The 26,596-nt window shown below is 48.4% G+C and overlaps 2 protein-coding genes across 11 annotated transcripts in view; one reads left to right on the top strand and one right to left on the bottom strand.

Annotated features, from left to right (window-relative positions):
* RBMS2 (RNA binding motif single stranded interacting protein 2) overlaps nt 1–23,058 on the top strand; it is a 79,415-nt gene extending 56,357 nt beyond the window's left edge. For 2 of the 4 annotated variants that reach the window (XM_060165835.1, XM_060165837.1), the window contains 2 exons: nt 312–397; nt 503–893. In XM_060165835.1, the coding sequence (XP_060021818.1) occupies nt 312–392 (81 nt within the window). In that variant the 3' untranslated portion in view covers nt 393–397; nt 503–893. Of the gene's footprint in view, nt 1–311; nt 398–502; nt 894–8,727; nt 9,477–21,785; nt 22,451–22,925 lie in introns of those variants that run through there. The other 2 variants (XR_009543441.1, XM_060165836.1) reach the window with 2 other exon arrangements.
* The window catches only part of BAZ2A (bromodomain adjacent to zinc finger domain 2A), a 34,205-nt gene continuing 13,647 nt past the window's right edge, over nt 6,039–26,596 (bottom strand). For 3 of the 7 annotated variants that reach the window (XM_060165829.1, XM_060165828.1, XM_060165830.1), the window contains 28 exons: nt 25,094–25,231; nt 22,907–23,500; nt 21,847–22,032; nt 21,129–21,347; nt 20,186–20,674; nt 19,980–20,040; nt 18,818–18,926; nt 18,546–18,647; nt 18,166–18,376; nt 16,799–16,899; nt 16,458–16,523; nt 16,044–16,277; nt 15,652–15,906; nt 14,202–14,416; nt 13,838–13,912; nt 13,461–13,641; nt 13,297–13,356; nt 12,936–13,080; nt 11,751–12,409; nt 11,369–11,591; nt 11,095–11,250; nt 10,830–10,981; nt 10,353–10,642; nt 10,128–10,260; nt 9,867–10,013; nt 9,233–9,459; nt 8,975–9,118; nt 6,039–8,887 (listed from right to left, as the gene is read on the bottom strand). In XM_060165829.1, coding sequence (XP_060021812.1) covers nt 8,722–8,887; nt 8,975–9,118; nt 9,233–9,459; nt 9,867–10,013; nt 10,128–10,260; nt 10,353–10,642; nt 10,830–10,981; nt 11,095–11,250; nt 11,369–11,591; nt 11,751–12,409; nt 12,936–13,080; nt 13,297–13,356; nt 13,461–13,641; nt 13,838–13,912; nt 14,202–14,416; nt 15,652–15,906; nt 16,044–16,277; nt 16,458–16,523; nt 16,799–16,899; nt 18,166–18,376; nt 18,546–18,647; nt 18,818–18,926; nt 19,980–20,040; nt 20,186–20,674; nt 21,129–21,347; nt 21,847–22,032; nt 22,907–23,500; nt 25,094–25,229 — 5,736 coding nt within the window. In that variant the 5' untranslated portion in view covers nt 25,230–25,231 and the 3' untranslated portion in view covers nt 6,039–8,721. Of the gene's footprint in view, nt 8,888–8,974; nt 9,119–9,232; nt 9,460–9,866; nt 10,014–10,127; nt 10,261–10,352; nt 10,643–10,829; nt 10,982–11,094; nt 11,251–11,368; nt 11,592–11,750; nt 12,410–12,935; nt 13,081–13,296; nt 13,357–13,460; nt 13,642–13,837; nt 13,913–14,201; nt 14,417–15,651; nt 15,907–16,043; nt 16,278–16,457; nt 16,524–16,798; nt 16,900–18,165; nt 18,377–18,545; nt 18,648–18,817; nt 18,927–19,979; nt 20,041–20,185; nt 20,675–21,128; nt 21,348–21,846; nt 22,033–22,670; nt 22,811–22,906; nt 23,501–25,093; nt 25,232–26,596 lie in introns of those variants that run through there. The other 4 variants (XM_060165831.1, XM_060165832.1, XM_060165834.1 and 1 more) reach the window with 4 other exon arrangements.

Below are 26,596 nucleotides of genomic sequence, written 5' to 3'. Positions count from 1 at the left end.
AGGAAAGACTTAGTTTGTATCTTTGAATGAGGCCCTTCCTCTCATTTGGCAGACGGTAGTTAATCCCAGGATGCTGGCTTGTATCGACTAGTGGGTCCTGGGAAGAGGATGGGCTGCTCTAAACGTTGGGGAAGTGATGCTCTGAGTGTGCGTGTGTGTGTGTGTGTGTGTGTGTGTGTGTGTGTATGTGCACTCACACAGGTGTGTGGGAATGGGTTGGTTGGGGAGGACATGCAACTTAGCTAGGCTGCTTCAGTGGGAGGTGAGGAAAGGATGCACAAGGTGACTCTCCTGCCTTGGCTGTGGTACAGGAGAGCGGCAGCCAGCAAAATCAAGTGACGGTGGATGCTCCCTCAGACCATGGGGTCTATTCTTTCCAGTTCAACAAGTAACAGTGGTAAGAATCACATACTGAGGGGCGGGGTGGGCTGAGCAGCCTGAAATCAGACTCTCATGTTTGTCATTCCCCTTCCCTACCCTCTCTGGCTTATGCCTCCTTTAGGATTTCCCTCCCCATCTTTGTTGAGTATATAAATGAATTCTTGGAGATGCTGATGCTCCAGACTCCAGAGGGCTGACCAGGAATACAGCCCCTCTATGGGCCCAGCTGAGGACTAACACTTGGTCATCGGTTTTCACAGGCCTGGGCCTGGAAAAAGAAGTCTCTGCACTCCTGCCCTCTGCTCTTCCTCCACTCCTGGTGGAGCCTGGAGGAACTGTCACTTTTTGTGTGTGCTACAGTCGAGGAGACCAAAAAGACTTCTTTTATTTTGTGAAGAAAGTTTTATGTTTTGTTTTAAACTGCAATATACTCTTTCCCTACCCCAAAGAGACACGGTGCCTGGAGCTTGTTCTCATCTTTATGAAAAACAGTTTTTGATGTGTTGGACTTATTTGGGAAGGCTTTTTAAACAAATTATTTTCTTAAAAGAAAAAGGTGTGGTGCTAGGACACGGATGGAGTCCTACTGCGGGCCCTACCTACTTACTGAGTTTAGTTATGGACTTTTTGGTGGGGGTGTAAGAAAACATGCAGACTTTTAAAGTTTTGTTTTATAAAGCTCTTAGATCACACATCCCATCTCTTCTTCACATACATTTTATGCCTTCTTTCTTTCATCCAGAGTGTTCTTTTTCTCTTTTCCATACAGCAGAACCTGCCTACTTTGCCTCTTTAAGTTTTTAGTTTTGTGAATTTCTTTTTTGAATGAAATTTCATATGGAATTTTGGGGGGCTGGGCAAGGAACAAGGTAGAACACTAAGCAGGCAGTGGAAGTGGCTTTTCCTCCCTCTGACCTGCCACATCCTAGGAGGAAAGACTAGACTTTGCCCTCCGGAAGCAGAGATGTGACCTAGGCTCACTAAGGAGACAATCCCACAGCCTTAGGAAGCCATCCTTGATCCAAATTCGGATGAAGACTAGGTTTTCCCTGGCGAGTTCCAGAGGAGTGGACCTACTGACTTCTGACTAACTCTTCTCACTGCCGAGGCCAACACCACACCCTCTGAGAAAATGTCTTCCCCTGTTACAGCTTTTCAGGAATACCTGCTTTTCTGCTTCCTAGAGGATCTTTTCTGCCCTGGGTCTCAGGTCCCCTCTCTTCCCTATCTCACATCGTTGCTGTGCTCAGGGCCTTTGCATTTGTGACCTTGCTGAATCCATTTAGGTTTCTTCCCCACCACGGACAATCAGCTGCTTTACCTCTAGACCAGCGATTCTCAAAGAGGTGGTTTTGTCGCCTAGAGGCCGTTTGGCAATCTCTGGAGACATTTTTGGTTGTCGCGCCTGGGGGTGGGGCTGTGTGCTACTGGCAGCTAGTGGCTGGAGACCAGGGATTCTGCTAAACACCCTGCAGGGCACAGCAGAGCCCCAACTCCCCCAGCAGAGAATTGTCTGGCTCAAAATGTCAGTAGTACCAAAGTTAGGAAACCTTGATGTAGACAGTGTCATCCCTGCCTCCTGTACCAGAGGACTTGGTAAATTCCCATCCCCAGCCTGGACACACGGTGCCTTTTGACACTCAGGCAGCTAGTTGAGAGGGACAGAACTGAGGTTCTTGAATTTTCCCCAGGCTTTGACCTTTGGCACATCTGTGTACAGCAAGAGCTGTCCTTGAAAGGCTTGTGCCATGTGCACACACACATCCAGAGGGATAGAGGTGGGGACTGTTCTGTGTGTGTGTGCCGTGAAGGGGCGAGAAAGGACAAAGCTCTTTGTAACTGTCCAGAGCAACCTGCCCTAGTGTGTTTGGGCCCCTTTTCCAGGCAATCAGGACATCAGAAATAATCTTCCTGCTTGTGGAAGGACAGCAGGGAGCTGGGATAGAAAAGGGCCATAAACCCCATCTCACTATTTACAAGGTCAGGAGTCCTTCAAAAAAAGGCTATAATTTGCTCTTCAACTCCATCACCTTCTGCAAGACCTGACTGTGCACACGGAGACAGATAGGAGGAAGCCTTTGTCCATCTTCTAGGAAATAAGATCCTGCACCTGTCTCTTCCCAGTCACTCCCTTCTGCACTGAAAGGAGAGTTCTGCTCCCCTTCACTTCAAGGTCAGGTGCCTTTCCACCAATCAGACGGACAGCCAAATGATGGAGAATGGAGAAACAGGTGTTCAGTAGGCTGGCTGTAGGGAGAGGAAGGAGATGCTGCTGGGCGGGAAGAAGCTGTATTATCAGTTGTTGTACCTAGAGCTTGGACCTAGCTTTCCCTCCCCTCCACCCATCCCAGAGTTGAGAGTCCTAATGCTCCCTCCCCACAGAGTGTCCTTTTGTACATCCTGGGGTTAAGGGAGTAGGGGTAGGGGACAATAGGTAGGATGTGAAGTATAAAGGATAAAATTGCCACTATTCATTTTCTCACGGGTACTTCCAACCTCAGGAAGGGTTTATCTGATGTAAAACAGCCCCAAACCGAGTAACTTTATAGAAGGTTTTGCCTGGGCAGGTATCTCTTGTTTCTGAGTCTCTACTCCTTAGTCAAGGAAAATACACCATATGTTTCTTGTCAGTGGCCTTGAAGAAAAGGAGAAAAATCTAGAATCCTGTTCATTTAATTAATAGTTTAGGGGAGCCTTGCTTTGCTAGGAGGCTTAGTGAAATGAGGGCCTTTCATGTGTACAAACTGTTGATGTCACTGCTGCCCTCCTCTGCCTCCCAGAATTCCTGGTTCTGTCTACTTTCTCTGTATTTAAATGTTTAAATGGCTGTAATTTTGCTTTGTTTTGTTTTAAAATTCTGAAGTTACCTTTTGTGTGTTCTCATGTGAATCTGCTTAATGGATTTTATTAATGGGTGTTTCTGGTTTGGGAAGGTTTGGGCATGGGAAGTGACGGAGAGCCTGAAGTTATTTTTGTAATGGTTAATGGCATCGTGGAATTTTGTTTGGGCCTTTTTGGGTTACACTCATGATACTTTTTGCCTAATTGTTAGTTCATTTCTAACAGTTCATAACATGGGTGAGTGATTGGAAAAAGGAGACAAGGAATGAGGGATACTTTTTCTCCCATGAAATAGCCCCATTGGTGGCAGTGGTGGCAGAGGAATTGTAGGGGGAGCCTTCAAGCTCACAGCCTAGGGCTGGGCTCTTTAAACACTATGCTAGTGTTTTCTGAATCCTGTATTCATGGAGCCAGGTCATAACTCTCTCTGTACTTCATATCTCACCCCCACTCATTACAGATGCTTATAACATTCTTAAAATATTTTAGTACTTTGTATTTTTCTCTTTTCAGTCAAATAGAACATACTAGATCCCTTTCTCAGATGATACAATCCTTTACTAGCCTCAGAGCCTGCCCATCCCATCTCATGCGGTGTTATTACTGCTCCTCTCTCGCTCTGAGATGATACTCAGCCCCGAGGCTGATTAGAGTTTTTGGAGGAGGGTGTGGGTCGAGGTTAGGGAAGATGTGGGAATGATGATGCGGAGAGATGTTATTTTTAAAGTGTGTTTTTAACCAAAGGATTTGAAGAGTTGTCTAGACTAGGAAGCCTGGTGACTCTGAAGAGGTAATAAATAGCCCTTGTCAGTAATAGATGGGGGTAGTAGGGGGACATGACTTGCACTCGGTGTGAGGACTGTGCTGCTCTACTGACCATCCCTGGATTGGGCCACCTCAGCCCAGTTCGTCTTCTTTCCTAACTTACTGATCAGTGAGCTCATTCAGCCCCGTCGTGCCTGCCTGCATTGCTTATTCCCTGATGCTTCAGTGTCTACCGTTTGGGGACCTACATGTGGGTTGTTACTTTGCTCCACAAAGGTGAGGTGAGAGGCCTTGCTGGAATGGAATGTTGCAGGGATCCCCACAGAATCATCTTCTAGGGGAAAAAAAAAAATCGTTGCTGTTCTCTTATGCACGTTCTCTTAGGGCAATAAACTTGGGTCAGTGATCAGATCTAAACTTGTCCTCAGGCTCTGCTAGACCAGCTTCATTCAGAGAAGAGGGTGGGTATTATGAAAGCTAGTCTGTAAGGGCTAGGTCTTAAACCTTGGGCCTTGTCACACTGGTCCTTCCTGAGTCCCTCTTAAACCAACTACTACATTTCTATGCTACCTGCATTTTAGGTCTTTCCCAGCGTTAGCAGATCCCTCATTTACTCAGCTTTTACTCCTTCCTTTCGTAGGAGGGTCTTCCTCCAACAGCTGAGATGGGCCTGAGAGCTCTATCACCCTGCTCGTCTTTGCTGAATTCTGCTGCATCTCCCTAGGGGTGGTCCCCACATGACTGTAGTAATGAGAAAGCTAGGTGCCCTCTCACCCCAGTTACCACTGCTCCTTCTCCCTGGCATGTCCACGTCTGTTTTGAATGAATCTTCATTCTCCAGGTGTGTCCCAGAACTTCCTTGTCTTTGTTAAAGACCTACCTCACAGTTTCACAATTCAACAGGGGCACCTGGTTCACTTCTTTCCTTCCTTTACTCTGTCCTTGCCTTCATGAGGGTTAGGAAGATGGGGGCTACAAAGGTCTCGTGATCAATTGCAAAATCTCTTGGTTATTTGTTTCTGGAATGTCTTCTTTGAGATTTTGACCTCCTTTATCACCCTAGAATAGTGTGAACTCTTCAGTTAGGTCTTGCTGTGGTATGCCAGGAGGATAGGCTGAGTAATGAGTGCTTAGAATATTAATTAATGCTTGGGAGCCACCCCCAGGAACACCAACATGGGAGCAGAGCTCAGAACTTGAGAGGATAAGAGTTTGCCAGTGGCTGCCATGAGCTGAGAAGTAAACATGCACCAGAGAGGGCATCTGGGATTTTTATAGGGCTGAAAGCAGAGATGCTCCTTCTCCACCTATTCCAGTTAGTTTAGAGGGTCACCAAAACAAAACTTCCAGCCTGGGGTGTGATAAGCTTTCCTAGCCTGAGTAAAGAAAAGTTCTTGCCCCATTACTGGTGTCCACATCCCCCAACACACACATTTTTTTTCGGGTGGCAAGTGCTCTCTAGCATGCACTTATCACCTTGGACAGGAAATAAGTTTAATTTATACTCAAAACACATTTTTTCTTTATCCAGAAGTTTCCAGTTTTATACTCTTGCCACGTCTGTGCCAATGCTACCCATTCTTCTGACTCTTGGTATTCACTTGGTCCTTCCCTACAATTGGGTAGAACTTTGTCTTATTTCAACTTTTGAAATAAAACACAGAAGTCTACTTCGTGGTGTCTTATCCATGATTGGAAGCTGGGAAGGTGGTGATGAGCACATATATTTGCTATGATGGGAACATAGGTGGCAGCTTAGGAAGCCAAGGCCATGTCTCACAAGGCAGGAACTAGGGACACTTGAATCCTTTGTTGTAGCACCTCAGCCAGGAGCACCTGTTCCACCCACATAAGCACAAATTCTGCCTTGGATGCCTCTTGCACAGGAAGGGCCAAGCTTGGAGGTTCAGAGATAAACTTTGAAGTTTAGAGGCATATTTCTCCCCGGCCTGTGGTCTCCTACATCAAACCAGTCGTACTCACCCTAACACCCAGCCTTCACCTTTAGGCAAGTATGAAAACCTATGTTGAAGGAAGATAAATACAGACTCTTTTGAATCTCTATCAAATGTGGTTTTTATTCAACTGACAAGCACTTTTCTACAGCTGCACTTGTGGAACATCACATGGCAAAAACAGGAGTTTTTTTCTCTAGACTTTTTTTTCCTTTTTTTACCTTATTAAAAATGAGATTGGTCCTAAAAATATAGAAAGAAATAAATTTAAATTCACAAAAAACTGTACATTATCAAAAAGTCACTAAAACACCACATTTGGTTATATAAAAAGTCAAGTCCCTTTTGTTGTAAAAGGAACGTGGAAATTTGTTGGTGTTGATGGTGTGGTTTCTTCCTGTTACCAGACTGATAGGGGAGGGGAAACAAAGGGGTAGGGGTGGGTTTGATTTACTTTTTTAACTTGCCTTCCCTACCAAATACTCTTATTTGTCAAAAAGAGAAAATCCACCCAGCTCAAGGGGCAGTGAAGATGAGGAAAGAAAAGTGAGAAACGGCCCCTTTGGTCATGCCCTCCCCCCGCCCCCCATCAACCCTCACTTCAAATTGAGGCTAGGACTCCACCCACCCCACCTTAAGAGTGCCTGGTCCCTAGGGAAAGAGATGGAGCTGGGAGAGGAACACAGAACAGGAACAATCAAGATTTCACTCCCCCGTCCACCTAACCTCCAACAGTAGAATTAATCTGGAACATTTTATAGCAGGGTAAGACTGCCGTGGGGAAAAGAAGAGCCCCCAACTACAACAGTTCCAAATGTCTGACTAACACAAAGTTTGTTACAGCGCAGTTATTTAGATAAAATATAAATATTTATGCATAATATAAAGTCAATTCAAATATTCTTCAATCCACCTCTTATTTAAAAGCAAAAAAAAAAAATCTCAAATAAAATTAAAAGTTCTGAGGTTTATCTGACAGAAAAGGCGACTTTAGAAATAGGCTATGGGGGAGAAGGGGCATGAAGGAATAAGAAAGGGGCTGCCCCGGGACCTGTACTGCCCCCTCACCCCCTTCAGTGGCTATTCAGTGCTGCCAGAAGCACAAGGAATGCTCCCCTCACCTGGCACCCCTCTCCCACCAATGGAACACTTCTTGGATGCCTCAGCGCTCTGCTTGGGCCAGCCAGCAGCCACCTCCCCAGTGCAAGTACCCGTAATCTCTGATGGGAGGGGCTCTGCTGAGCAGGAAAGCAGGGGCCAGGGGCCCATGGCTATAGCTGGGAGTTAGCAGCTTTCCTCTCACAGGTTGGGGCTTAACTTGGGCACAGTCACATGTAGGGCAGTGGTGGACCCAGAACCTCTCCTCCCTACTCTCCTGTGTTCTGGGGTCTCTGCTACTGGGGAAGGGGTCCCAGGATATGAAGTAGATAAGGGAAGGAAAGCACTACTAAACCCACAGAAGCTCATGGGATTAGGAAGAGATCCAGTTCTACTCCTCTCCCTGCAAAAGCTTAAGACTCAGAGCTACTGAAAGGAGAGGGAGTTCCTGCTGAAAGATTGCACAGTTTGAAGAGGCTGGAACAGAAATGACTGGGAGAGAGGGGAGAGACACAGCCTTGTACCCAGAAAAACTGTTCCTGTGGTTTCCCAAAGACAAAGTGATGGTGTGAAACAATGGGAAAGGTGTTTCAATGGTTGGAAACAATGGGAAACAGATACTTGGGGGAAAAACTGAATGGATGCCACCAAACAAAACAGGGGCACAATCACAGCATCCTCTCACTCACTCACTCTCTCACACACACACACACCTCTCTCTCTCTCAGGCCAGTCGATTGCTACCTGGCCTCCATCTTGGGGGTGTGCCCAAACTCAGCAGTAGTTGTCCCTGAGGAGTTCCCAAGAAGGAGGTTTGGGTAAGAGGTGGGGAAGGAGGCTGGAAGGCCCAGGGTTCAGGGTGCCTCCCTGCCGTCTCCCCAGTTTGCTAAGTTTCAGAAAAGGCTAGAAACTCAGCATTTGAGGAGTATCCAACATTATAGAGGGACTAGCTATTGGCAGGAAGATGAGGACAGAGAGAAAGACAGGGACCTCTGAACTTCTTTTTCCTTTGAAGGGAAAAAAGATTTGGGGGAAAAGGATGGAGGAACCCGTACACAACAGTTTTACATTATTGGATGAGAGAAAATCTGAAAAGGGGGCGGGGGGGGAGGGATTGAGAGAGAGAAAGTGAAAAGCAGGGGAGGGACTGAACATGGAAGCAGCATGTTCAGGGCCCGGTGTCCGGCTCGACACACTTGGGAGTTAAGTCCACTTTACTGGCCGTCACTGCGGGTCCACACACAGTACAGAGTGTTTCTTGGTTTCACACATTCACTAGAACTATTGCTATTGTTAAATAGCCCCAGAATGCTGGGGCACGAACAGGGAAGGTGAGAAAGCTGGGAGGAGGAAGTAGGGGCTTCTTTCATCCTCCTCCTCTTTTTTAATTAGGAAATAAAACAGAAAGGAAAAATTATTTTTTCTTTTTTTTTTTTTTTGGCTTTCAGTCCAGAAGGACCTCATCTCTGCCCCTCTTATGTGAGGAACAAGAGGAGGAAAGGAAGAAAGGGGTGTAGGGATAAGAAGATGTAGGGCGCTGCCAAAGGTAGGGTCAAAAATCAGGGTTCTACCTCTGACTCAAGTCTGGACCCAGGGCAGCATCAGCAGGTGAGAATGGCAGGGTCTGTCTGTTTGGAGGGCAGAGAGCAATGCCACAAGGTGACTCCCCACCTCCCTTGCCTCACAGATTGGCCTGTTTTCCCTGATAAAACTCCTCCCAGCGGCTCTCGAAGAAGCGACGCATGATGTGCCCAGCCTTGCCCACTTCAGAGTCATCCTCATTGAATGTCTGGCAGTTGTCAAAGACCAGAAGTGCATCAGCCGCAAACTCCTCTGAGCTGGTGTACCTGGGCAGGGGTGGAGACAGACCTGTGAGCTGGGTACAAGTTACGGCTGTAACAGAAGAGCCGGGACAGTTACTGAAGTCTACTTACCCTCCCCGGAGCAGCCGCTCCCGCATGGTGGAAAAATCCATAGGGTTTTTGATGATGCGCCGGTACCCACTCACCAATCGTGGGTTCACAGGCTCCAGGAAAGGCCAGGCTGCATCATGGGACTCCATCTCCATCAAGATAATCCTATTAAGAAAGACAGTGATGACTGCACTCTCAGGAAGCAAACACACTGACCCCTCCCAGCCCTTTACCGTGGCAAAGATAGAGCCAGTTGTCCCCAGAATTCACTCAACTCACTCGCAAAACGTGAGATCACTGTGGTGGTTCCGCATGGAGAGCCGCCGCCGCTTTGAGGGGGACTGTCCTCCTTCTGAGCACCGAGGCACTGCCGGGCTTTCTCGGCCCCTCGACAGCAGCCGGCGCCGGCAGCTATCACCCTCTGGGAAGTTCAGCACATAACTACTTTTCCGCTTCTGGCCTCGTTTTGGGAAACCTGGCCTCTGAGTCAATTCTCCCTCTACCTGCTGAAGATAAGAAAAAGGTAAGATCAGCAACAGCTGGAGATGTACTCTGCTTGCCCTTCACTTTATTACAATCCCAACTTGTCTAAGTGTGACTGAGGCTTCACAATACTTTCATGCATGAGCCAGCATGTGAATTTATTCACATAACCCAATACGGCAGGTGAAAGGGAAAGTATAATCATTCCCATTTTATAAGGAAAGTAAAAACAAGTAAGGTTATAGAATTTAAGTGACTTGTCCAAAGAAGGATCAGAACTCAGGTCTCCTAGCACTTAGTCTGGAGCCTTTTCCCAGGAGAGACTGAGGCACGGTAAGAATGATATTTGTAGGACTGGTGGTAAATGGGATGAGAAAGAAAATCTCTGACTTTTGCTTGGGAGTGGAATGAGAGGGAGCAGAAGCCTTACCTGGGCCAAACAGACAGCACAGAACCAGTCTCCTTCTGGGACAGCCTCCATCTTGGGCCGAAGGCAGTAAATATGGCAGCCACGGTCACACCCATCACAAAGTAGAAGAAACTCATCGTTGTCACCCTTCCGGCAGACTAGACAGGTCTGGACCAAGGTTGTGAGGAGGCAGAGTGAGCCCTCAAGCCTCTGCCTGCCACTGACCCCACCCACGCCAGCTGGCCATCTTGTCAGCTCCCCCAGGCTCTCCAGGCCTCTTACCACTTTGTTGACAGACTTCTCCCAGGCAATGGACCTCTCCAGCTGGCCCAGGCACAAGCAGACCTGGGCCGCGCTCCAGCACCGCTCTAGCGTTTGGCGCCAGGCTCTAATGCGAGGGGTGATCTCATATGATCTGGAGGGAGAAAGTGGTGATCTGGGGATGAGGAGCAGGGTCCATTAAATTTATCCCTTCTCCGCAAGACCAAGAAGGGGGGAGCCACTCACATCTCTGTAGTGGCACACTGTGGGGCACTACTGGGCGTGCCGATCAGGGCCTTCTCCAGCACAACCTCATGAGCTGGCCATAGGGGCTCCCGCAGGTACCGCCGCTCCACATTCTGCTCCAGGGCAGCAAGTCGCATCACTGCCAGGTCCAGGGGGTTGGTAGTTTTACGCTGGGGTGCCAGTCCTTCCTTGCCTCGACCCCGCCAGGTGATATCCTCCTGGGAGTCAGGTAGATGCTCACAGTAGGCCAAGTCTTCACGAGTAGAGTCTGGGCTGGGACGTGTCCAGCCCTGCAGGTGGGAGAGAGGAATAAAACTCATTATAAAGAAAGAACATTAAGCATAGAAAATGATGTGAACCATTTAGGGTCATGGGAGGTCACTTGTGAAGTGGGAACCCCAAGTTTTCCCTAACAGGGTACAGGAGATTAACACCCTCTCGTCAACAACCCCCTACCCAGTGCCAGCCCAAGTGTACCCGAATCTGCAGATCAGACAGGATAACCCGCTGTTCCAGCTCCTCTACCCACTGAAGCACGGCCAAGTCTGTCTCATATGTCTTCTCTTTGGGGGACCAGCTCATGATCCCTTCTTGAAAGGCAAGTAGCTGACTAGGCTCAAAGATAGGGTCTGAGAAGACAGAAGGCAGAGGGAAAAGCCCATCAGGCTATTTCGTTGTCCACAGCAGCAGCTCAACGTTTACCTGGGCTCTGCAGCTCAGGCTGGTTACGCATCTACCTTACCAGTTGAGGGCCGTAGGCAGACTTCCTGTAAGAAGTCCCTGTGCTTGTTTAGGTGTTTGTGAAGTGCCTTCTCTCGGATGCCTCGGGGGTGCAGGGCCTTGAGCATGGCATCCAATGTCTCAGGATCTCGGATCCACCACCAGCCCGAGCGCATCTCTGTGAAGACAGTTTATGTGTGTGGGGTGGGGAGTGGGAACCAGCTGTGAATCACATGGTCCACATCTGATGCCACTCCTACCTATATCTCACCCCATTCCACCCCAAAGTCACTCACCAGGGGGGACGGGCTGGGCTGTCAGCTGGGTTAGGTAACGCTGCTCCATCTGTTTGAAGAACTTACTGGGAGGTCTCCCTCTCCGTTTTGGCTGTCCCATCCCTGTGGGGCTCTGTGGTGTTTCTCTAGGGTCTCCTCCTCGCCTTTTAGGAGCCACGCCCAGCAAGGGGGTGGAAGAGAGCTGCACTGGAGAATAGGGGTTGGCAGCACTGGGTCTACTCACCTGTGAATGACGAAACATAAGGTGATGAGGGTGTTTTCATGTTGACAGGACCCCAGTGGCCCCATCCCTTCCCCCCAACTTAAGCAACAGCCCACAGCCAGGCAACAGGGCCTGTGGCAAGATGAAGATAAGTGCATACCACTAATTCTGGCTACTTACTGGCTTGGAGGAGGCAGGTAGCTGAGGGGAAGGAGTGGGCTGGTCCTCAGAAACTGCAGGGGGTGGTGTAGGGGCAGCACTGCAGGGCATCTGGGCTGAGAAGTTAAACCAGGGAGCTTGAGAATCGGGGCTGGCTTCTCTCTCGTCAGGTTCTGGCTCCTCCGGGGGCCGTGATGGCATTGGGTCCAGTTTTCCGGGGCTGCTATCAGGTGTGAGGACTGAGCTACTGAGCAGGGAGCCATGGCTCTGAGTCTGGCTCAGCCAAGACAGGAAGGCTGACTGGCTGAGGTCGTGTTGGCTCTGACCCAGAGACAAAGGGGAGCCCTCTGGCTCTAGGAACCCATTATGGGAGTGAGGATGGGACTGAAGCTGGGGCTGGGGCTGGGCATGAGCCTGAAGCTGAGGATGGGGCTGAGTCTCGGGCTGAAGCTGGACCTGCAGCTGTTCTGAACCTTGACTCTTGACAGGAGATTTCAAGTGCCTAGGTTGCACAGACCCAGGCTTAGTTTTCCGAGGTCGGCCTCGGGCCCGGGCAGGAGAACTGGCAGAGGTGCTGGAGCCAGCTAACTCCCTCTTCAGAGAGAAGGAGGCTGGGCTGGGTGTTGAATGGGTTGCCACTTTTAAGGAGTCAGTTTCCTGCTTTATCACATCCTCAGGAACTGTAAAGAAAAATGAAGAGCATAACACATACACAGATATAAGGGGAAAGAAAGAGGGTGTACAAACACAGGACATATACTTTCTTTTTCTCTTGGACTTCATACCCCCCTTTTGGAGACTGCACTGGGAAAAGCTTATATGCCAATGAGCACAGTATCTGGAAAAGAAACACTATGCTCCCAAGTAATCATCATCAGCATAATCATAAGCTAACATTTATTGAGAACCAGCTATAAGTTAAGCATTATTCTAAGAGCATTAACTCATTTTAATCCTCTCAATAGCCCTATGACGTATACATTCTATTATTAACTCCATTTTACAAATGAAAAAACTAAAGCATACAGCTGGTAAGTGGCAGAGCAGGTAGGTAGGCAGTCCTACTCCAGAGCCTGTGCTCTTAACCACACTGTGCTATACTGATTCTCATACAATGAAAGAAGCCCAAGACAACTAGGTAGAGGAAAAGGAATCGTTTAACTTTTGTTAGATAGGACTCAATTCAGGGTCCTACAACACACCTACCTAAGCTCCCCTCTGTTCCTTCCACAAAGATACCAGTCAAATAGGGCAACACCCAGTAGTTGCGTCTGTAGCGGTCCTGACCCAAGGAGACTGCCCGAAGCATCTGGGATGAGTGAAGCAGCTTTTTGCGAAAGAAGAGCTGACGCTGGGTAGGCAGTGGAAAAGGAAGATGAATGAAAAACACACTTCCAGGGACTGGAAGTCCAGCTTCAGTCCCAGTGGTGACTTCATCCAGTATATGGGAGAAGGGCAATGGCTCTCAGCTTCCCTATAAAATTGATACCATCTGGGCCCTACTCATAAGGAATCAATTCTCACCCAGCCCCTATCTCCAGCTCCTGGGAGGTTAGAAGCACAATACCTTGCTGAGTTTTTCTATCTGGCGCTCTAGCTCTGGGATGCTAGATGCTATGACATCAACCTGGAGAAGAAACAAGTAGACACCAAGAGAAAGGGAATCATCAGATTCAAGAAAAAGAAATAATCTGTTTTCCAACTCCCACTTTCCTTGGTCTGGGCTAGTACCTCTCCATCTCTTCGACCCCTACGGCCATGGACAGCAGCTGTAGTCTCCTCCTCTTCTTCCTCTTCCATGCCACTGGTCTCCTCCATGATCCGAGAACTGCGCCTCCGCCCCAGGCCTTCCTCCGGCCCCTGCAGCTCTACCTCAGGTCGCCCAGTTCGCTTGGCCAAAGCAGTTTTCAATCTTGACGTAGACAGATTAAGGGAAACCGTGGTGAGGAACATGATACCACCACAAAAGGAACACCGTGAATCTAAGCAATCCCAGGCCCTGGGGTAAGGTCCCAACCCCAGAGGAGGGGCTGAGGACACTGAGTTCCAAGCAAAAGTCCTGGCTACGCTTCACTCTTTCCCCCTTCTCTCCTCTGTCCTGTCCATACCTCCGGAGCCGGCCTTCAACAATCCACTTGTTTTTCCTGTAGCTGGACATACTCTCCAGAGTCTTGTCAATCTCACTGCAGGGGAACAGGGAATGGGATTTTGAGGGAGAAGTGGCAGCACATACACAAAAGAAGGGAGGCTCAAGGGTAAAGGGAGTTTCATCCTAGAGCCTAGATTGGATGAACGGCAGCGGAAGGCTTGGATTCTCCCAGGGAAGAAAATTAGATTCAGTCCTAAGTCACACCAGCATGTCCAGAGCATGGCAGTGGACACACATCGCCAAGGATTTCTAAATGGCTAACCCCCTCCCCCATCCCATTCTGACCAAGGCACACAATAACCATCCCCACCCCTGCCCCTCACTTGATGATGAGGGTGGAGCCATTGAGCTCATGCACAAGGAAGGCCAGGACAGCAGCCTTCTGCTGGGGCGGCTGGGCTTGAAAAGGCTGGGTGCGCAGGCTGTCGCAGAGGGCTGGCTCCACTCCATACGCCATGAGGAAGCAGCGCAGGATCTCAGACACATTGTCTCTTGTTAGTGGGATCTCGGACACCTTCTCCCCCAAGATCTTTAAGGACTGTTTGGAGGAGAGCATGATAGGAGTTAAGAGAGACAGAGGAACAACTCAAGTTGGGTGAATCTGGAGCAGGAAAATACAATAGAACTACGGGGTTAAGATAGGAAAAGAAGAAAAGAATGAAAGTTGATAGGACAGATGAGAGAAGGAAAAGGACAGGTGCAAAAGAAAAGGAGCAAATTAAAGGAAAATGAACAAAGTAAGCAGAGGGAGGTCAGAAAGAAAAAGAAATAGAAGAGAAAAAAATATATGGAAAACAGAAACAGGAAGAAACTACAGATCTTCCTCCACTTGTCCCTGGAGAGAATGACAAGAGTCAGGACCTAAAACCTTAAAGCAGTGAGTAGAAGTAACCTAGGAGAAGATGCAATAAATTACCAGAAGGGCTAGCATGTAGTATATAGATCTTCCTCAACTTATGATGAGGTAATGTCCCAATAAACCTATCGTAAATTGAAAATATTGTTAAGTTGAAAATGCATTTAGGGCTTCCCTGGTGGCGCAGTGGTTGAGAGTCTGCCTGCCGATGCAGGGGACACGGGTTCGTGCCCTGGTCCGGGAAGATCCCACATGCCGCGGAGCGGCTGGGCCCGTGAGCCATGGCCGCTGAGCCTGCGCGTCTGGAGCCTGTGCTCCACAATGGGAGAGGCCACAACAGTGAGAGGCCCACGTACCAAAAGAAAAAAAAAAAAAATGCATTTAATACACCTAATCTACAGAACATGATAGCTTAGCCAACCCTACCTTAAACATGCGCAGAACATTTAAATTAGCCTAGAGTTGGGCAAAATCATCTAACGCAAAGCCATTTTATAATAAAATGTTGACTATCTCGTGTAATCTAATGAATACTGTACTGAAAGTGAGAAATAGAATGCTGCATAGGTATAAAATGGTTGTAAGTGTATCAGTGAACACATGGCTGACTGGGAGGTGTGCCTTGCTGCCGCTGCCCAGCATCATGAGAGTATCGTACTGTGTTTCTCTAGCCCAGGAAAAGATCAAAATCAAAATGTGAAGTACAGTTTCCACTGAATGCGTAACACTTCTGAACCACTGTAAAGTCGAAAAATCATAAGTCAAACCACTGTAAATTGGGGACCATTTGCATATCTCCCTTCACTTGTCCTGATCACTTTGGGAAGGGGCTTTCATGTGTTTAACTTAAACAGAAAGCAAAACTGAGAAAAGCACGGATTCCAGGCCCTCTGAACCTGCCCAGGAAAGGACCTCACCTGACAGTAGGAAGGCAAGCCAGGATCATAGAGCGCAGCTTTCAGGAGCCGCACCAGCAGATCTTGCACCTCGCCCAAGCTGTCGCCTTGACACAGGAGTCCCTCCTGCAGGACCCCCAGGCTAGGTACATCTTTGGCAGGGTCAAAGCCCAGCACCTTGCCGAAGCTGTGCAGGAACTCCACAATGGTCAAGCAGTCTGAGAAGGCCCCACTAGGCAGGATCAGACCAGGGATGCGTGAGAAGTCAGGCAGGGGCTGTAGAGAGAAAAAGAGGTAGGGTATTCTGTCAAACATATGGGAAGGCAACAGTCTGGATATCTAGGAGGCTCTTCCTTTCACAGAAGTGTCTTCATGGATGGCCCCTCCAGGACCTGTTACTCTCCCCTCACTACCTGGTGGTCAGTCAGACACATGTCCTCTGTGGGCTTCTTCATCTCCTCCAAGATCATCTGCTGCCTCTGTCGCTCCTCAAAGCGCCTCTGTGTGGCCAGCGCTTTATCTGCTTTACAGGCTGGCTTGGCTTTGGCCACCTCCTCCTTTTCCTTCATTTTTACCTTCTCCTTCTTCTCCCTCTTGACTTTTTCCTTCAGTTTTTCCTGCTTTGTTTTTACTTTCTCCTTCTCAGCCTAGCCACCCAAGGGAGAGAGGAATCAAGAGTGCCATAAAGATTCAAGTCACCACCCTTTCCAGGTCCCCGTCCTCCCCACCTTACACCCAAAAACATGACTATAAAACGACACCAACTCACACGTCTTGCAAAATCAGTTTGGTGACTTCAAAGTTATGCTTGTGGTACATGCACCTACCTTCGATTTCTTCTTGGCTTCCTTCTGCTTTAAGCTCTTGGTCTCTTGTTTCCTCTTGCTCTTGGCCTGTAAACCATAAGGGAAGTCATTTCTCCTCAAACTCTGAAAGCATCACTGCTTTGACTAGCATTCAAAAACAGACAAGGGTACTGGGGAAGAGAGGTGAGACATGGGATGAAAGGTTGGCAATGGATCAATTCTCTCACCCTGGAGATGCTCACATTATTCCTGAATAAGCCCAATTCTCTAAATGGCGAGTGGCAGACGTGGGAGAAGGAAAAGAAAACAGAGCAGCTGTAGGAAAAGTTAACCTACTGTGTGATCTCTCTGATGTCCCTCACCTGCCCTTGGTTAGTAGTCTGACACTCTCCCCGTTGTACCTTCTGCTTCATCTTCTTCTTGATTTTACTCATCTTTGCTTTATCTTCCTCATTCAGTGTTTCTGTGAGGGCAGAAAGGAAAATGAAGAGGCAGGCAGGCCAATCTCCAGCACCCAGAGCAGCACACGCCTGTCACAAAGCTGGCCTCCGAAGCAGCTCCCTGAAGAATCCAGAAGTTTGTGGGGCTGTTTTTAAGTATACATAAAATGTTGTTGGAGGAAAAATGTAGGAGAGGCACCTGCTACAGAGGTGGCACAAAGAACTCCAATGGTATCTCCTGCCCAGAAGCACCAGCCCCTGGAACACTAGACTGCTTTAGAAGGGGTTCTAGAGGCCAAAACAGCAAAGTAGCCTTATAGCCTGTCTCTCCTCCAGGCTATCTGACAGATTGATTTTAGAACAAAGAAAGGAAACAGAAAAACTGCCAGGGAAAGCAGGTGGTCTTGAGTGGGAAGCACCAATTAAGCAAGAATGTGCCAGAAAGAAAGGGCCCAGATAATGGACACTTCAGCAGAATCGTATCAAACTGACATAGCTATTGCTTACGCTCAGCTCTTATGTCTTGCTCTACTAAAAGGTCTGAATTTCTTCCCTTTTGGAAGACAATATTGAAGTGTGATTCTGCAAACAATAGTGTTTCAGAATTGGTGTTTTTGATATGACAGTACCTATCCTATTCTGGCATATAAACACTACCACCACCACATCTGTACAGCAACCCTCTAAGTTAGACAGGTATTACCTGCAGATGAACCACTATAGGCTTTTATTAAAATATAAGTGACTTGCTCCAGGTCATACAGTCAGAATCTGCCAGAGCTGGAACTCTGAATAGGAGACCGATGACTCCAAATTATTTCAAATTTATACTATATCAGGGCAAGTGCAATATTTACTGAAAAATTAGACATTTCCAATCTGTCCATCCCACTAAAACAGTGCCAATTATCTTTTGGATTCAGATGTGAATTCTGAACCTCCATGATGGTGGCAATGAGTAAGGTAAGAGTATATGTACGAGACAGCCAAAACCAGTAAGATAAGTAAGAAGCTGAAAGATGGAAAGAAAGGACATGAAAGCCCTCTCCTCTCATAACTATTTTTGGGAACCACCCAGGCTCCACTAGTAAGAGAGTAACTCAGGAAAGAAACTTATTGTAAAAGAAGTACCACAAAAGTGCTGGGACCCTGATGCTGCTTTCCAGAGAGGGGAAGGTGATTCAGATTCATTTCTTCCAGATGTCAGTCACACTCCTGGGAAACCCAGGCATTAGCAATTCATTAACATTTCAGATACCTCAGAGAGTGAGCAGAATCCCCAATCGTACCTTGGGCCTCCAGTTTCTTTAGGAGGCGGTTGTCTGTCTTATTCAACAGCTCAGTGATTTTGACCTTGGGTGGCCGACCTCGGCCCCGTTTCACCTTGGGGACATCCTTGGTCTTGGCCTTCTCAGTGTTTCGAGGTCGGCCCCGTTTCCCAGTAATTGCCTGAATCCTGGATGGGATCTCCTCTGCTGAGAGCTGTACCCACTGCAAGCCCTGAGGTAATAAGGAAGACTCTGTTACAACGGGAGGGAGTCTGTGCAAGCCACCAGGCCCTCTGAACCATTCAATGCCCAAGAATCTCCAAACCCCATGAGAGGAAGCTGCAGCTTGTCCATCAACCCTTTCTCAGACACAAAAGCATATTTAACCCTTGGGTGTGCACCTCTGGTGTGTCTCTCTCTTCAAAGAAATCACCAACAGGCATACGGGGACTGAAGCTGAAGTGCTCACGGCGGACGTTGTGTACCACATTGCGGCTCAGGTACTATGAGGAGGAGGTAGAGTGGCATCAGTGAAGTTACAGCCCTACCACACCTTTGGACAGCAATAGCACAAGCAGAACAAGCCCCAGAGCAGACAATGCCAGCTTGTTGCCACTGGGCCCCAAAAACGGAGTCTGTGCTTTCCTAAAAAAGTCCACGAAAGCTACATTACCTTGATCACTTCCGGGAACTGTTTCATCCTCTTCCCACAGGGGCCATAATACCAGGTCTCCCCCTGCCATCGGTGGCTGCCCTTCTTGATGCGCACCTCTCTCCGCCACCTGCCAGAGAAGCACACGGGCCCTGCCGCCAGGTCACACCCCTACCCACACTCAAGCCACCCAGAAGCCAAGCCCAGTGAGCAGATGGCCCCCCCCGCACCTGTCTCACTAGAACTGCATGTAGATGCAGAGGTTCCTGAGATACAAGCTTGGCCAGAAGGCAGGCCTGGGCCACAAGCCCCTCAGCACCACAGGGGAAAGCAACATACCAAACTGCACAAGCCCAGAAAGACCTCCACCCCTCCCTTCACAAAGTCAGTGAGATGAGCAGCCAGAAACCCCCTCCCTAATGCCATTCAGGGCAAATTACTGGGTTTCCACTAAAGAGGATAAAAGACCTAAGAGAATAAAGGCAGAAGAGACAGAGGGTGGGGAGGCAAGCAGAAGAGTAAACTCACTGCTGACTCCATGAAATGACTCTGGAGAGGCCAGGGTTTAGTGAGGAACTCTGTGTTCTGAGCAACAGATTATTCTAAGACTAAGCCTTATCTTTCTCTCAAAACTTAAAGCAGAACTCAGACTTGGTGATCACAAGTAGCCTACAGGGGCGGAGGTGGGGAAGGTCAGGAAGGCAGTTATTCCTATAAAGCCCTTGGTGTGCTGGCTTGTTCATTCTGGTCTCATACTGTTCCTGCCCTTAAAGTGCATTAAAAAAAAAAAAAAAATCCCAATTCATGGGGACTAAGACACTCCCCATTCACTGCTATTCCTTCTCTAAGCATACAGGACAAGGTAACTCATTTGGACATCTGAACCCTAGACCCACCAGCTGAATTTGGAAAAGATAACAGCAGTAGCCCCTTGAGGAAAAAACTGAGTGGTCACAAAATGAGGAAAGAATGGGTGAGGGGAGGAAAACCGTCAGAGAGGAAGAGAGGTAGCCTAAGAATCTCATGCCCAGAAACATTATCACTGCAGGTAACTATCCTTTAACCCATTCTTATCTAGCCCATTTCTCCCCATCTCAGATGAGAGGAGCTCCCTTCCCTTTTTCCTAGAGTCATTCATTAAATGTGTCAAAGGTCGATGCATGTAGCAAACTAGAGCATTTACCCATGTTGGAGGGGAAGACGGACTTCTTCTGGGGTAGCAATACGTCTCCTCAGGACATCACCTTGGGGAAGAAAACGGGGGATACCCAAGTTAAGAGTTCAAGCAAAATACTGAGACGACAGGCCAGTGAGGAAGGGCTAAATGCCACATGAGACAGATACTTTTCCTGGAACCAGCTAGGGGTGGAACAGAATCTAGACACTCACCACTACCAGAGGGAGTGACTCCTTCTCCAGTGATCTCTTCCAGGTCAGCAGTTGTCTCAAGGAAGCTGCTCACATTCTTATCTGCTGGGGAGGCTGCTGGGAAGACAGCTGCTGGGGAAGGTGCGGGGGAGGCTTTTGGGGAGGTCACTGGGGAGGCCGTCAAGGAGACTTCTGAGGAGACGGGTGGGAGGGCTGCTGAGGAAGTTGGAGAGACTGTTGGGAAGGCTGCCGGGGAGATGGCTGGGGAAATTTCTGGGGAGGCTGCTGGAGAGACTTCTGGAGAGATTTCCGGGGAGGCTCCTGGAGAAACCGCCAGGGAGACTGCTGGCGAGGCTGTTGGTGAGACCGCTGGCGAGGCTGCTGTACGGAGCTGAAGAGTGGATGACTGGTCAGGGGCTGGCTGGCTCAGAGATGGTGGGAAGTCTGAAGCCTGAGTCTCCATCTCTTCCTGTTCTGCATCACTGCCATTATTCAGGTCAAAGCTAGTATCTAGAATCCAAAGGGACAGGATGGCTAAAGGAAGAACGATCATATAAAACAAGAGAATCTACTCAGACAAACCTGGACGAAGCTAAACAAGGTTACTTCAAGGGCTTTCCCCTAGGGTTGGAAAAAGAGAAATGGCCTCTGGCTCTCTTCCCCTACCATTCATGAAGGTTAAAGGGCAAAACTGCTGCTGCTGTCACTGTGTGAAGAAATACCTTTCACCTGGAGTCAGTAAAGGCCTCTGGCCTCCTGTTCCCCACAAACTCCAAGTCTCACCCCACAAGTTCTTTTGGGCACAGGGCAGAAGTCAGAGTGCCGTTTTTAGTCCCACCATACACTGTTCCATGGCCTCCTCAGCTCCCAGGAAGGTGTTCTCACAGATTTCCCACCCCTAAGGCCTGTTCTCTCACCTTTGCCCAGGTCAAGGACTTTCTCTGTCCTAGCTCTCCTCACTTACCTTGCAGAACAGACTCCCCAAGGACAGGGGGAGAGGTGGGGCTGGCAAATATAGAGGCTGAAGTTTGACTGTCATCTGCCAGGAGACTGAAGGCAGTGGCATTATTGAGGGAAGGACAATCGAGGGCAGAGATCACAGGGCTGTCCTCAAGAGGCAGCTTGTCCTCTGCACCCATCAGCTCCGTGTCATCTATACCATAGAGTCCTCCAGTCACTGGCTCTTCAGGGGTGGAAAAATCAGAAAGCAAGAGTTAAGAAATACTAGTCTGAATATATCCAGTTTTAGTTCCTATAGTGTGAAGCTTCCTTCTAATATTAGGGAAAGGCAAGGCAATGGTTTCTACCCACAGACCAACACAAAATTCTAGCATCTATCATAAAATACGCCTTTCTTATATTTCAGTGGGGTAAAAGGTAATCGTTCAATGGCAGGTTAGTGAGAACCCAAATAGCCCATCTGTGTGGTAATAAGTCCCTATCCAGGGCTCTTGGCCAAAAGGAACACTGGGAGAGAACCTGGGAAATGAACCAATTCAGCTCAGAGTGTAGTTGGCCCAGTCAAGCCTGTGGCATGAAACTGTGGTCTGCCACAGGATCATCTAGAGACCCCAGTGTCCCAGATTCCCAAATACTTTCCCTGGCTTACTATCTCTTCCAGGTGGTATAAAGTGGCTACCCTCTGCATGGATACGTTGAAGGGAGCTAATCTCCAAGCCTACCCGGTGCCAAAGTGTTGAAGGGCTCCAGAGAGACTTCACTGAGGATTGGAGTGTCTTCCAGTTGATCAGGAAGATGTGAAGGATCATCTAAGCAGCTCACTGTGGGATCAGGGACCAAGACTGAGACCTCTTGGTGTAATGATTCCACAGAAGGGACAGAGCCGTTGTAACCACACATCTTTAGTTCTAGGAAATCCCAGGAGAGGGCAAAAGTCAAAATCAGTGCCGTCAACGGGCTCAGTTAGCTATTAGTAGGCAATCTTTGCTAGAGGGATGGATGTTCATTCTTTCAACATTTATGGGTCCCAGTTCTATGTTGGGTACCGATCATACCGAGAACTTTTGAGTATGCAAAGATGTGCGAGGAAGATCCTGCAGCAGGTAAAGAGGGGAAAGAAGAGTGGGGTCTGAGACAAGAACCCCATCATGTTCTCAACTGTTTCCCCCATCCAGTTAAACAGAGAAAACATCCTGTGATTTCACAGGGTGGTCACCTTTATACTTGGAATCAATAGCAAACTTAAGCATTTATCTATTCTGAGGGGGAAGGTGAGAGGGACTGCACATGTACCTATGCTAACAACAACAAAAAAGAAAGGAAACTGTGAGTAGACAAGCAATGGTGTGCTCTGCCTGTTCCTTCCCTCCTGCACGTGCCAATCACTACTTAGGGCTCAGCCCACTTTAGCAGCCAGTCTGGCCCTGCCACAGTCAAATCAAATTGGCCTCTTTGCCACCTGCTGATGCCCCAACCCCTTCCTATAACTTAGAAGAAGGCTTTCTTGATGCAGGGTGTCTGTTGGGGCTGTTTCGGGCTCGCCCACCTGCCCTCTCCAGGCCAGCAGCTCTGCATGAGCTTGAAATAATTTGCACTCCCACTCTCGAGCTGGTGCTGCTGCCACAAAACACCAGCCACTTGGCTCTGCTAATCACCAACATGCAAATCAGCCTCCACTGCAGAGAGCTGGAAAGACAAGTTTTCCTCACCTCAAAAAGCCACTGCGCCCCCCAGAGCCCCATTTTCCCTCTCCCAACCCAGCTCACAGACCCACAGTTATACCTGGCTGCTCCTCTTCCAGCTCCAGGCTGCCTACCAAGCCAGTGCCATTCTCCGCCACAACTGAAGTCAGCTCCTTTTCTGCTGCCTCATCAGGATGGATACCACTGCCTACCTCCTGGGAGGGTGCAAAGGTCTGGATGCTGGATCCCAACATAGGAGAAGTCTGTGGGGAGGTGAAAAAACTAGGGGGTCCATTGGGCATCACCTCAAAATTCTGGTCAGGAAAGGAATCATATAGTTCCTGTGAATCGAAGTTAAGCCCCATGGGACTCTGGGTACCGTTGGCCCAGAACTCTTGGCTCCCAGCCCGAAGGTTAGTGTTGTGACTTGGGGATGAAGGTTGCCGGCTGCCCCCAAGGATGCCGTTGAGTGGGTATTGTCCCCCCGAGAACTGGGAGAGAAGGGGTGGGTCCTTGAGGTTGCTGCCAGGATTGGCAGGTGGGTACTGTGAGTAGTTCCAGAGACAGTCATAGGCCACGTTGGGGTGATGGAGGTGTGAGGTGCTGGAGGAGTGGGGAGCAGAGTTCAAAATCCCTGAAGTAGTAGTGTGAGATACAGTAGATAAGCCATTAACATTCACATCCCCATTCAAACCTGGCAGAGAAGGAGGGAAAAGGGTCAGTTACAGCTATGTATGCAAGTAACACTATAAATTCTACTAAAGGAATAGCACTGACTAGAAAAAGGGAAGGTGAAGGGGTGGGGGATTCCCCCTCTACTGTATTTATAGTTTTTTGGTCTCCAGGGAACACCAAACCCAGATGCTCCTGGGTGGAAGCTTAGCAATCGCTGCTGAGGCTGCTGAGTAGGGGGCTGGGGAGCTCTCCCAGCCTACCACAAGAGCGACCAGCAGAGAGCCGGCTGCTCTGGATGCTCAGGGCTTTTCAAATTTTTTTTTTTTAATGAAACTGTTCGCAGACGCCCTACAGTGACTTGCATTCTTCCCCACCCTCATTCTCTGGAGGAATTCTTCCCTTGGAGTGGCATGACTGAACTCTCTGCCCCCCCCAGCCCCCGCCGCCTTCCCCAGTGCCTGTTTGCCCCACAGTGGCACCAGAAGAGACAGCCTCCACCTCACTGGCACATGCAGATCCAGCACTTTGTGCTGGGCTAAGAATAGAATTTGCAGTCACCACAGCAGAAAGATCCCAGCTCGGAAGGCTGGCCTTGGCCCCTCCCCATAGGCACTGGAGGGTAATACACGGGGGGGGGGGGGGGGGGGGGGGGGGGACGGACACTCTGCATGAGCAGTATGCAGACTTCAGTTCTCAACACCAATGGCAGCCTCTGGATTGGAGGGCAGTCAAATAAAAGGAACCAAGATACTAAGGAAGCTTCAGGGGACATGGGAGCAGTCCTCCAGCGAAATAAGGGAGTTTCTATCTATCTGCAACCCCCTTGTGAAAGACAGGAGGGAGTGGTGGTTAAGTATAAGCCTGTGGCAGTATTTTTCTGCTGCAAGGAAGGAGGCAAACATTTGTGCCTCACTCTGCTTCCAAGCATAAAGTACCTGAAACCAAGGCAAGATTAGAGAGGTACTTGGCAGGGCCATGGTACAGAGCAACTGATAAGCCAAATCCAGGAAAAGACCTGATCCTGGCAGCAACACTTCCGTCTGGAATTATAGATGTTTCTCTCTGGGGAACTAGGTAAGAATTATAACGCTCCCTGTCCCTATCTTCTATCCACAAGGACAGGAGGTGGCACAAGCACTTCAAGCATCTGCTCTCTTCTCTGCTGCACAAACTAAAAGGCAAACACATCCCAACCTTCACCCAACCCCTCCACCCCCAGTCCTAAGGGAGGGCTACTCCAGCCTCTAAAAACAGCTTCTCAGAGGGCTGGCCCTTTATCTCTTTCTCACGGGTCCAACCTGGTTATCAGAAGCAGCAGCCAGGGAACAGGGCTGACAGAAGAGCAAGCTAAGATGAAAAGGCCAGTATGTTTTTCTAATCCCTTCCAGCCTTAAAATGAAAAGTGTTGTTTCCATAAATCCCTAGAACTTGTTCTTAGAAGTTTGACTTCTCTCCAGCAGCTGGAGTTCTGAGGATTCACTTCCTCCCTTCCCACCTGGCATAAAAGAGAGTTGTTGTGAAGTAGCTAGTCCAGAGCCAAACCTTATCCCATCAACCTGCTCTCAAGGAGCGATGCCCACTCCCTCCCAGGCCATGTGGCCCTCACACTCACTTTTCCCTTGCTGGGGGAAGTTCATGGGAGACCCGTTAGTGTAGAGCCCCTCCCCTGAGGAGGGAGAGGGTTTCAGTCCTGAGGCAGCAGGTGCAGGGGGAAGGCCAGTAAAGTTAAAATGGTCGTTTGCCTCCATTTCTGTAGGAGGGGAGAGAGAGGGGAAAAAAAATACTGGCGGTTAAACAAGGTTATGTCACCTGGAATCTTCTAGAGGGAATGCCCCCTCCCCTCCATCTACTTTACTTACCCTTCTCCTACCCAGGTACTGGATTGGGAGGGAGGGGAGTTGCGGGGGGAGTGGGGAAGGAGAGAAGAGAAGAGGAAGTGGAAATATACTCCTAACCTGGGCAATGACCTTATAGAAACAGTGTTTTAAAAAGTCAGAATTGTAGAGATAAAAAGAGTTAGGGAGAAAACCAAGATACACACCTAGAGGAGTCTTCCCCCTGTATAAGCCCCACCCTCTTAACTCCCAGCCCAGGTTACCCCTCTATGTTAGATATTAGCCCTCAACTGCAACATTTAACATTCTCCATCCTTCCCGCCCCCCGGCCCCCCGCCCCCACCGCCAAGGTAAGGCCAGAGTCCCACTCTGGGACTTCTGTATACAGAAGGTTCTCAAAGCCATCTTTCTGACAGAAAAGCATGGACGTGTTGGCAGAAAAAGCATGTTTAATACATATACTGTTTTATTATTATAGTTGAGTTAAGCAATTACCACGTTATCCTATCCATAGCCCTAGACATCTGAAGAAGATAGTATAGTTAACTGAGGTAAAGGAATTTGAAAAGAATACACTTCAGGAAAGGTGACCATAATAGCAAAAGTCAAATCATCCAGTAACACGTCTACTCCTTTTTCATGGGAAATACCATGCTCTCTAAGAACACAGCTCACAAAAGTGTCAGAGCTGGAAAACTGATTAAATAAGAGAGTGTCCCAAGGAACAGTATTCTGTTATGTCTACTGTGATTACTTCCCCATGTTTTGGTTTTGTGGCTTAAATGTAAATGGTCACTGAGAGGATAGCTAGGTACTTAAAGTTGTAAAGTGCAGTGGCTCATTGGGGAGTAGTATGGTTAAAAAGCTCTTTACCCTCTCCTGAATATGATGAGGTGATATACTACTAGGAATGATGATGAGAATAAATTTACCTTCGATAGAGCAAAGGGAAGAAGGAAGAAGACAGAAAGCAGAAGCTAGAATTACTGGTAAAGCCTGACACATCAATCAGATACTTATGATGTACTAGCGCATACTAATTTGTTATATGAGAGACATGATCTGTCTTGATATAGAAAAAGCAACTCCTTTGGTTACCACAGAAGAGTAAAGGACAGAAGAGTTCAGGTATAAAGATTTTTTTATCAAGCTCCCAAGATGAGATAATAAGCAGACCTAGGTGGTGTTTTAAATAACCTCTTAAAAAAAAAAAACTATAAGTAAAGCTTTTAAAAGAATGAATAAATCAGTTAAGGACACATAAGGCCACTGCCCAAGGT

This window comes from Lagenorhynchus albirostris, chromosome 11 (assembly GCF_949774975.1).
Source record: "Lagenorhynchus albirostris chromosome 11, mLagAlb1.1, whole genome shotgun sequence".
NCBI classification, from domain to species: Eukaryota; Metazoa; Chordata; class Mammalia; order Artiodactyla; family Delphinidae; genus Lagenorhynchus; species Lagenorhynchus albirostris.
The sequence above is the reverse complement of the archived record's forward strand: the minus strand, read 5'-3'. Positions and strand labels throughout refer to the sequence as shown.